This window comes from Pollachius pollachius (assembly GCF_949987615.1).
Source record: "Pollachius pollachius genome assembly, chromosome: 6".
Lineage (NCBI taxonomy): Eukaryota > Metazoa > Chordata > Actinopteri > Gadiformes > Gadidae > Pollachius > Pollachius pollachius.
The window spans coordinates 25,706,810-25,718,205 of NC_136939.1; the positions used below are offsets into that span (position 1 = coordinate 25,706,810).

General features: G+C 50.3%; 1 protein-coding gene across 1 annotated transcript in view; it reads left to right on the forward strand.

The window, feature by feature from the left end:
- LOC307076870 (transmembrane protein 131-like) overlaps positions 1-9,759 on the forward strand; it is a 55,688-nt gene extending 45,929 nt beyond the window's left edge. Inside the window, exons 31-41 of the mRNA XM_079738087.1 lie at positions 120-496; positions 1,554-1,723; positions 2,247-2,380; positions 3,046-3,179; positions 3,447-3,656; positions 4,053-4,209; positions 4,790-4,911; positions 5,220-5,301; positions 6,333-6,433; positions 6,864-7,036; positions 7,958-9,759. Coding sequence (XP_079594213.1) covers positions 120-496; positions 1,554-1,723; positions 2,247-2,380; positions 3,046-3,179; positions 3,447-3,656; positions 4,053-4,209; positions 4,790-4,911; positions 5,220-5,301; positions 6,333-6,433; positions 6,864-7,036; positions 7,958-8,311 — 2,014 coding nt within the window. The 3' untranslated portion in view covers positions 8,312-9,759. The remainder of the gene's footprint in view (positions 1-119; positions 497-1,553; positions 1,724-2,246; positions 2,381-3,045; positions 3,180-3,446; positions 3,657-4,052; positions 4,210-4,789; positions 4,912-5,219; positions 5,302-6,332; positions 6,434-6,863; positions 7,037-7,957) is intronic.
- The last annotated feature ends 1,637 nt before the right edge of the window (positions 9,760-11,396 follow it).

Here is an 11,396-nt window from a genome sequence, read left to right on the forward strand (position 1 = left end):
TTAAGAGGTGTCCTTATCGACCACCTACAGTAAACACCTCTCACGCGTCATAGCGTAGGCCGTCTGCCCCTCGCCGCCCAGCCTCACCGCTGTCTCCCACTCCCCTCCTCCCCCTACAGGCCGGCGACGGCTAAGCCCAGCCGCGGCCCCGGGGGTCCCGGCCGGCCCTCGCCTCCCCCGCCGCCTCCCCCCCAACAGCACCCCCCTCAGGCGGCGTCCCGGGCCCCCGACGGCCCAGTCCTGGGGGGCCAGCACCCCGGACGCAAGGCGCGCTCCTCGGGCCCCAAGCAGCCCCAGGCACAGGGCTCGGGCCCCGGGGCCCCCGGCGGAGCGGGGGCTGCGGCGGGGGGGTCGGGGGTGAGGGACCTCCCCCCCGGGGCCGGGGGCCACGAGGAGCTGGAGTACAACAAGCTGCTGGAGGCCATGGATAAGGATCTGGAGAGGCCGGAGACGGAGAGGGAGGAGCCGGAGGCCCCGCCCTGCCCGCAGACCAGAGGTGAGGAGGGGGGGGAGGAGGAGGGAGGGAGGGAGGGGGAGGGAGGCAACGCCCTGCCCGCAGATCAGAGGTGAGGAGGGGGGGAGGATGGAGGGAGGGAGGGGGAGGGAGGCAACGCCCTGCCCACAGATCAGAGGTGAGGAGGGGGGGAGGATGGAGGGAGGGAGGGGGAGGGAGGCAACGCCCTGCCCGCAGATCAGAGGTGTGTGTGTTTATGAGGAGAGAGGGGGTTTGAAGAGATTGGTTTTGAGGTTGTGAGCTCCGCTATACTTCTGATCCTACTATTATTTCATCAGCTTCTATCAAACCTTATTGCCCCAAGGAGGGCTGGGCGATTTCGCCTAAAAATCTAATCTCCGATTTTTTCAAACCAAACCAGATTATCGATTTTAATCAGAAAATCTGATTTAATCAACTAAATAAAGACTAAAGTCTGAGACTAAATCTAGTAGATTTAGATTTAGACTTGGTTCTAGTCGCCTCATGGGTGAGGTCTACCCTGGAAATCCAGAGTTCTTGCGAGAGCAAAATTTTAATTTTCTCAGAGAGTTACTATGGAAACGAGCAATATACTCACTCCCCAATTACCCTGGATCCAAACATTAACCAATCACATCGGTGTATCTGATATAGGCGGGCCGAAACTGTTTTACCGACCGGATACGGCAAGAGTCTTATCTATTAGTTAGCTCCGCTAGTCTGGATACGTCACCCCTTGTATTTTTCTGATTGGTCGTAGTGTTATCCAATTGCGTGCAGTGCTATTTTCAAATGCATGCTTGGTGCCGCCCCTCGAGTTGGGCCATTTTCATTACTCGTTGCCAAACCCTACAGCTTTCTAGATGCGGGTCTGGATTTCCAGGCTAGGTCATTTATCGAGTACTATTACCAAATGTTTGCTTCTAAAATCTTCACACGTTGAAATATTAGCGTCATGGATCGTTATAAAATGCTACTTACAAACATCGAACGCAAGCACACACAATCACACACACACACCGTGTGTCAGGCGTCAGTCAATTGACGACCTTCCTCCGCTGTGACCTGTGACCTCTAGGGGCCAAGGTCAAGCTTCCCCGAAAGCCCAAGGTGCCCAAGAGGAGGGAGGAGGCGGAGCTCCGGCCAAAGGCGGGGAAGGGGGAGGAGCCTCCGCGGGAGGAGACGGATGACAGCTCGTCGGTCGCAACGGACACCAGCACCACGGACACGGAGGCCAGCTTCAGGGAGGTCAGAGACACGGATGGACAGACACACAGAGAGACCCGCACAGTAGCACAATGACACTGTTTATTCACTAACTCACTCACTCACTCTCCATCTCACTCAGCCTCTCACTCATAATCTCTTTAACTCACTCACTCACTTTAACACATAAACTCACTCACTCTCTCTTTACTCCCAATTACTCATTATCTCTCTCACTCACCATCTTACACACTCTTTCACTCACTCACACTCACTCAGTCTTTTTAACTCAATCATACTCTGTCCAAAATCTCTTTCACTCACTCACTCCCACTCTCTCATTATCTCACTCACTATCGTTTACCCCCACACACACACACACACTCTTGTTCACTCTCTCACTACCTCACTCTCTTTCCCTCTCTCAGTACCTCATATGCTCCTCACAGTATCCAGTAGTTTTTGATCCCTGATTCATAACCTTCAGTGTGTGATGTTATAGTTCATTTTTATAAGAGCTGGTGTTGGTTTATAACATTGTCTGTGACGGTATTGCGTTCTCCAGGAGCTGGCGGTGAAGAGGAGCCAGCCTCCTCCTCCCCTAGAGAAGGAGAAGGAGAAGGAGGAGCAGAGCTTCAAACCCAAGAACAAGAAGCAGCAGCCAGCCACCAACACAAAGGACAAGAGTCAGAGCTCCAGGTCAGGAGCCACCCCTTCTCTCCCTGCCTCCCCCTCTTCTCTCCCTGTCTCCCCCTCTCTCCCTGTCTCCCCCCTCTCTATTCTCTCTCCCCCCTCTTTCTCTGTCTCTCTCTCTCTCTCTCTCCCTCTTTCTCTCTCCCCCCCTCTCAGTCTCACTCCCCCACACCCCCTCCTCCCCCCTGTGGGTGAAGATCTCCCCACCAGTTGTTAATCATAACTCACCCTCACAGGCCCTCTGCTGGGTAATCCGACCGCCCCCCCCCCCCCTTGCCAGGAGAACCCTATGCCCTAGGTCCTCTCCCCCTCTCTCCCTTTCTCCCCCAGTCTCTCTCTGGCCCTCTCCCCCCTCTCTCCCTCTCTCTATCCTCTCTCTCTTCCTCTCCCTCCCTCTTCCTCCCTCTCTGCCCCTCTCCCCTAAACATACTCCCCCCTGCTTATGACTATACCAGTGTACTTAAAAGGTCAGAGGTTGTCGTGATGTGGTCTGTTGGTGTTGTGTGTCCCCCTCTCTCTCTCCCCCCCCCCCCCCCCCCACTCTCTCTCTCTCTTTCTCCCTCTGTCCCCCAAACACCCTCCCCCCTGCGTATGATTAATTGATGTGTCTCCTCCTCCCTCCCCCCTCTGCTCCTCCCCCTCCCTGTGCTCCTCCCTCTCCCGGTTCTCAGCTCTCTGGAGCTGCCCTACGTCACCCCGCTGGAGAACAAACGCAAGGCCTTCACCTCCAAGACGGCCCTGGGCCCCGCCCTGACCGGCCCTGGGGCCGCCGCCGTCACCAAGGTCCTCCCCTCCAAACCCAGAGGTGGGTTTGTGTGTGCGTGTGTCTGTCTGTGTGTGTGTGTGTTTGTCTGTGGGTGTGTGGGTCGTTCGGAGTCCATCCTTAATCACCTCATGGTTCTTTGAGGTGGATTAGAAGAACCTTCTGCAGAGGTTCAGAGATCCTCCTCCATCATCTCATGGACCACTCTCTCTCTCTCTCTCTCTCTCTGTCTGTCTGTCTGTCTGTCTGTCTCTCTTTGTCTCTCCCCCTTCTCTCCCCCTTCTCTCTCTCTTCCCCCCCCCCCCCCAGTGCCTCGAGGGAAGTTGGAAGAGCTCCGCCCCTTGCTGCTCCCCAAGCACCTCCCCAGCCCCGCTGTGGGCGGTGCCGGAGGAGGAGGAGTTGGTGTTGGAGGAGGAGGATGTACAGGGAGGAGCAGCAGCGGCAGCAGCTCAGAGGGGGAGAGCAACGTGTCGCCGCCCCCCGAGTGGGACTGTGTCCCGCTGCTCAAGAACACCAGCGGTGAGGAGCAGGGGGATGGATGGATAAATTCACAGATGAGTGAATGAACAAATGTTTTCACAAACGTATTCATGAACGAATTCACGAATGAATTCACAAATTAATGAATGGGTGAATGAATTCACGAATGAATGAATTCAGCAATGATTGATTCACGAATGAATGAATGAATGAATGCGTGATGTTTGAATGAATGCCCCAATGCATTCTTGAATGAGTGAAGGATTGAATGAATTTCCAAATGAATTAATGAATTCTCGAATGATCGGATTAATTCTCAAACGCATTACTGCATTTTTCAACTAATTAATGAAACCTTGAATGAACGGATGGATGATTTCTCTACTGGATGGATTCATTGGTCCTTAACCCCTCCCCCTCTCCCCCCTCCCCCAGCGGTGGACAGCCTCCACCAGATCTCCCTCCAGACCATGCAGGCCGACCCCTTCCTGAAGAGGCCCATGAGAACGCCCCCCCCGCCCCCCTCCTCCTCCTCCTCCTCCAGCTCCTCCCTCTACCCCGGGGCCAGCGGCCTGGGACATTCACCACTCAGGTAGGGGACAGACAGACAGACAGACAGACGAATGAATTAATGCATTCTCGAATGGATGCATGAATGCATCTCGAATGAATGAATGCATTCTCGACTGAATGCATTCTCGACGGAATGAATTAATGCATTCTCAACTGAATGAATGAATGCATTCTCAAATTAATGAATGCATTCTCGAACGAATTAATTCATTCTCGAATTAATGAATGCATTCTAGAACGAATTAATGCATTCTCGAATGAATGAATGCATTCTTGACTGAATGAATGCATTCTCGAATGAATGAATGCATTCTCGACTGAATGAATGCATTCTCGACTGAATGAATGAATGCATTCTCGACTGAATGAATGAATGCATTGTCGACTGAATGAATTAATGCATTCTCGATAAATGGATGCATTCTCGAATGAAAGCATTCTCGAACTAATGAATGCGTTCTGGACTGAATGAATGAATGAATTCTCGAATTAATAAATGAAGGGTCTGATCCGTGTCCACGCTGTAGACGGCGTCTCTCTCTTTAACCCCGCCCCTTTGTCTCTTTAACCCCGCCCCCTTTGTCTCTCTCTCTTTAAAGTGACCTGGGGTCAAAGGTCGTGCCAGCCCCCAAAGGGAAGCTGATCAAGTCGACCTCCCTGCCGGGGCAGAACGGGAACCCCACCTTCGCCGCCGTCGCCGCGGGTTATGACAAAAGCCCAGGTAAACGACACCTATACCTTTTGGGTCGGCTGCGCCTCTTCCACCCTTGGTTTTAGCCAATCACGCTGTGCGCAGCCGTGGACGTCACTCAACGCGCGCAACGTGATTCGCTCTAGGTGTGTGAATGAATTCTCGAAATAATTAATGAATTACCAAATGAATGAATTATCAAATGAATGAATAAATTATCAAATGGAGGAATTCCAGAATGAATCGATCTGCTGGTACGGCTGTGTGTGTGTGTGTGTGTGAACCAGAAGCACGCATGCATCTTGTTCACGTGCGGTCTTTCCTTCCTTGTCCACCAGGGGGCAGCAGCTCTGGCCGCAGCCCCATGAGCAGGACGGGCGTGGCACCGTCCACCTCGGTGGACAGTGACTGCTCCGACAGGTCTGTCTCTCTCTCCCTCTTACCTCTGAATCGTCATGACAACACTATCATCACTATGATATAAGACCTAACTGTCATCACTAAGTTACAAGCAGAGATGAAACGAATCACTTCATTAATGTGCCAGTTTGATCAGTAGACGTTTTTATTTTTAAATATATAATACTTATAACTGCGATCCGAGACATTTGAGGCAGACGTTGACAGTATATTCTAATTGATTGAAACTTTACAAGCATTGTCTGTGAAGTTGCAGCCTGACTGTAAAGATTCAATTTAGAGTTGCAGATGGACTGTAAAGTTGCAGATGGACTGTAAAGTTGCAGACTGACTGTAAAGTTGCAGATTTTATTTACAGTTGCAGATGGACTGTAAAGTTACAGATTGAATGTACAGTTGCAGATTTAATTTACAGTTGCAGATGGACTGTAATGTTACAGATTAACTGTAAAATTGCAGATTGACTGTTAAATTGCAGATTTAATTTACAGTTGCAAATTTAATTTACAGTTGCAGATGGACTATAGGCAAGGCAAGGCAACTTTATTATATATAGCACTTTTCATGCACAAGGCAGACTCAAAGTGATTCACATATAAACATTGTCACACACTAAAATAAAATAATAGATAAGTAAAAGAAAATATATGCAAAGAAATTAGTAAAATAGATCAGCAAATCAGTAAATACATTTTGTGCAATGTATTTAAGATCAGATCAACAGTCTCTCTGGTACCCACGTCGGGACTCCAACCCGACCTAAAGGAACTTGGTCCTTTCTCTGGGACTCCAACCCGGATTGTAGGACTCTAACCCAGGAAGAACTCGGGTCTCAAACCCTTCAAAGTTACCCATGTCAGGACTCCAACCCGACCTAAAGGCATGCAATTTCTATTGCATGTCTGTCTGGGTTGGGACTCACACCCAGACAGACGTCTTTACAGTTACAGATAGACTGAAATGTTACAGATTGACTGTAAAGTTACAGATTGCAGAAGGTTGTTGGTTTACGTTCTTTGTGTCTTCTGTAGCCCCGGTCCTCTGAGCCCTATCGGTAACGGCCGGGCAACATCGGGTATGAGCAACACCTTCTCCGCCTTCGGCAGCAGCAACCTGTTCAACCTATCAGGAGGTAAACTGGAGTCTGTTCAGCCTATCAGGAGCCAGTTTGTTAATCAATGGAAAACGGCCAATCTTTAAAGTGTTATATAGCAAACTTCAGACTTCTTGTACTTTACAGATAATTTTCCCCGCTTTAACAACTGCATAGAGTTTGGTCCATCGAGTTAAACATGATCCTTATCCTAGCTATCTGTGTTTAATCATGCTATGAGGCTAACGATAGAAATTATGATAATGCTAGTAATTATTCTATGGGGCTAACAAAGTATACTTTGAGGCTAAGAAATTATTCTAATTATGCTATCAGGATAAATAATTATGCTATCAGGCTAAAGATATCAATTATGCTATGAGGCTTACAATATGTACAACCATGATATACAGTGTCCTGGAGGTCTCGTTAGTCAACCAGCAACCTTCTGCGCCCCCCCGCCCCCCAGTGTTCAGCGGGATGACGTTGGCCCGCAGCGTGGTGGAGCCCCCGCCCAGCTGGTCCGACTTCGGCCACCTGTCGTCCCCGGCGCCCTGCCCCCCACCCCCCACCTCAGCCTGGCCCAGCGAGACCCTGGAGCCCTGGCCCTGCAGCACCGCCTCCACCGGGAGCACCACCACCGTGAGACCCCCACCCTCTTTAAGAACCCCCACCCTAATGTCTTTAAAAACCTCCTATCCTGTCTTTAAGAACCCCCACCCTAATGCCTTTAAGAACCCCCACCCTAATGCCTTTAAGAACCCCCACCCTAATGTCTTTAAGAACCCCCACCCTAATGTCTTTAAGAACCTCCTATCCTCTTGTCTTTAAGAACCCCCACCCTAATGTCTTTAAGAACCCCCACCCTAATGTCTTTAAGAACCCCCACCCTAATGTCTTTAAGAACCCCTACCCTAATGCCTTTAAGAACCCCCACCCTAATGTCTTTAAGAACCCCCACCCTAATGTCTTTAAGAACCCCCACCCTAATGTCTTTAAGAACCTCCTATCCTCTTGTCTTTAAGAACCCCCACCCTAATGTCTTTAAGAACCCCCACCCTAATGTCTTTAAGAACCCCCACCCTAATGTCTTTAAGAACCCCTACCCTAATGCCTTTAAGAACCCCCACCCTAATGTCTTTAAGAACCCCCACCCTAATGTCTTTAAGAACCCCCACCCTAATGTCTTTAAGAACCTCCTATCCTCTTGTCTTTAAGAACCCCCACCCTAATGTCTTTAAGAACCCCCACCCTAATGTCTTTAAGAACCCCCACCCTAATGTCTTTAAGAACCCCCACCCTAATGTCTTTAAGAACCCCCACCCTAATGTCTTTAAGAACCCCCACCCTAATGTCTTTAAGAACCCCCACCCTAATGTCTTTAAGAACCCCTCCTTTCTGTGTTCTGGGTTTAGTCTGTGCGGGAGGGGTTTAGAGAGTGGGTGTGTGTGTGTTACACAGGGAGAGAGCGCTCTCTATGTGCTAATTTGTTAACGATGTCTCTGTGCTGATTGGTTAGCAATGTCGTCATACTAATTTGTTAACGATGTGCCCCCCCCCCAGTCCATCCTGGGCAGCAGCAGCCTGTGGTCGACCAGCCCCCCCTTCAGCCCCTCCTTCAGCCCCTCCATCTGGTCCACCAGCGCTGACTCCTCCCCCCTCCACACCTTCTCCTCGCCACCCGGCCCCAACCGCCACCTCTCCGACCTCCTGCTTGGGGGGGACGTCTGCCCCCCCTCGCCCGCCTCCCCCCAGGTCCCGGCCCCGCCCGGCCAGCTCAGCCCCGCCTACAACCCCTGGAGCATGTGGCGCCCCACCCTTGGGGGCGGCAGCAGCGGGGGCGGGGGCGGGGCCGGGGGCGGTGGGCATCGACGGAGCTCCGAGCCGTGGCCGAACCCGGACGCCAACGGCAACTGATCGCCATGACGGCACCCGCAACCACGACGAACGCGTCTCCACCTCTTTCTCAACGCTCACCCCCACCCTCCCTACTCCACCTCCACCCCTCCCTCCACCCCCACCCTCCCTCCTCCACCTCCACCTCCAACCTCCCTCCTCCACCTCTTCCTCTACCTGTTCCTCGACGCTCACCCCCACCCTACCTACTCCACCTCTTCCTCCACCTCTTCTTCAATGATTACCCCCGTCCTCCCTACTCCACCTCTCCCTCCTCCTCCTCCTCCTCCTGCTCCACCTCTCCCTCCTCCTCCTCCTGCTCCAGCTCTTCCTCCACCCCTCCCTCGACCTCAACCCTCCCTACCCCACCTCTTCCTACTCCTCCTCTTCCTCCTCTTCCTCAATGCTCTATTCACGGGTGGTCACCCCCACCATCCCTACTCCACCTCCACCCCTCCTTCGACCTCAACCCTCCCTTCTCCTCCTCTTCCTCTACCTCCACCCCTCCTTCGACCTCAACCCTCCCTTCTCTTCTTCCTCTACCTCCACCCCTCCTTCGACCCCCACCCTCCCTACTCCACCTCCTCCTTCTCCACCCCTCCCTCTATCCTCGGTTCACTCCTACTGGGTGGTGGGGGGTGGGTTCTAGTGGGTAGGGTTCTCGCGCCCCCTCCCTCTGCGCTATGATACAGGTACAGACAGTACTACCTCCTCCCCCAGGCCGGTTTGAGTCCCTCGGTCATTTTTATTTTTAATGCCAAAAAAAAACCAACCCAAAAATACAATTTTTTGCATCCGGTGCTCATGACTCATGATGTCACAAAGTAATGACCCCACCCCCTGATTTGGAGTTTGGAATCGCTAAAGTGATCAGATGTGTTTGTTTAAGGATAAACCTGTTTTCGTTCTTACAGGAGAGAACTTTAGAGTTCGGTTTGTCTTGAAAATTAGCTCCGATCTGCGGCCGTTTATCTGACGTTTATCTGACGTTTATCGGACGTTAATCGAACCTCTTCGTGCGTCCACGAGACCCCTTATTTATTAATTTAAAGTCGTTGATAAAGACGCAAAGCGTAAAGTCTTGGTTGGCTGCTGCATTCTCTCCTGACGGGATTCGCCCGACCATTTTAAGTTGACTCCTACAAAGGCTTTTAATTTGAAATGGGCATCGCAGCGTTTAAGTTTGACCTAAGAAAAAATCGTGTCTCTTGCTTAAGCGAGGTGACCTTCGAAGCATGCACTTCAGAGCATTTACCTTCTCAGCACCCCGGTTCCAGAAAGATACGTTGTTGGGTGACATTTTTAAGTTTTTATAAAAAAGCTATTTGGAGAAAAGTGTTTTTACAATTTTTAGTTGTATTTAATTTTAATTTTATTTTTGTGGAACCCCCCCCCCCCCCCCCCATGCGGATGTGGGTGGTTGTTTCTGGTTGAGTTTCGGACACGAAAAATAAACCACGTCAAACATGCAGCTGGCTACTGTGTCTTTGTGTCTCTGTTGTGTATGTTGTGTCTTTGTTTGTGTGTTGTGCTGTGTTTTATAGCAATACCACAAAAACATTACAGGACTGAAGGATTACACAATTTAGATTTTCACAGAAGTTCCATATAATTACTAATCTGACTCATATAATCTCATTAATCGGCTCTACTTGGTAATTTATGATCAATTCTGTGGCTCGCTGGATAATTCATTTCTCAGATCGGCCACTGGAGGGCGCTGTAAGCCAGGGAATCTGGACGACGTGGCTTTATTTCTGTTTGAGTGTCGACGCGTGTCCAGTCTTTTCTGGGACTTTCCTCCATCAGCTGTCACGTCCGTCCTTAATGCATAAAATAAACCTAGATAATAAATATATATAAAATAAAATAAATTATTAAAAAAACAAATGTGGCTCAGCTGTGCAGCCACCGAATAACCACCACAAACACGACGTGATCGCAGAACGAATTATGCCCTGGCCAGAGTGACACAGGTCTGAGCTGTCGGAGGTTGGATTCGACGAGGGTCCCTCAGGTTCATTTCGATCCCCTGTGATAGAGATGCTGAGGAGTGATGATACTGGGTACCAATCCTGCTAGTTTAAGCATCACTTAATGTATATTGTACGTCCTGGTAGTTTAAAACAGTACTGAGCATTGTGTAGCTAACGGCTTACTTCTGGCAGGCTTACGGCTAACTTCTGATGCTAATTCTAATGCAATGTAGCCACATCAATTTTGGATCAAATCCCTCCATAGGGGATGGTCGTACCTCCACGCACGTCCCATAAGTCCCTGTTTCACAAGGCAGAACAAATCGCTGTTTAGCTGTGTGTATTTGCAGTGTGTGTTCAGATGATTTCCCCATGGTACCGCGTTCCTGTTTCAGTCTTGAAATGGGGTCAACGGATTCGCACCGGGCTGCTGAAATAAGTTCACCTTGTGTATCTGTCGACGCAGCTGGGCACACACCTGTAAAGCTCTAACGTTAGTGTTTGTAGCTTGTGAAATAGTACCGTGCCGATAAATGTTGTACGTCACTTTTTCCGTTTATTGCTGTAGGATTCTATTTTTACTGAAGACAAGCTAGGAGGATTCGTAGCTTTTGGCAGCCTAAAAGCAAACTTTTGCCAGGCTAACAGCTAGCATCTGGCAGGCTAACACCTGTCCTTTGCCAGGTAGCTTCTGGCTGCCTAAAAGCTAACTTCTGGCAGGCTACCAGCTAACTTCTGGCTGCATAAAAGCTAACTTCTGGCAGGCTACCAGCTAACCTTTGGCAGGCTAGCTGGGGAGCTAGCTCTGTTTACTCTACCGACTCGCTGTTTAAAGAACAGGAATTCAAAGCTTCATATTTGTCTTACTTTGTGTAAACATTAAAGTCTTATCGGTTCCAATAAATCTTTAGACTAAGTTGCAGTCTGACCTGATTGGTCGAGACCAAGCGTCGCACAAACTTGACCCTCGACCTGGGAACAGCAACACAAACACACACACACACACGCCTCTACGCCCTGGTATACACACACACACACACACACACACACACACACACACACACACACACACACACACACACACACCTCTCTACACCCTGACACACACACACACACACACACTTCTCTAC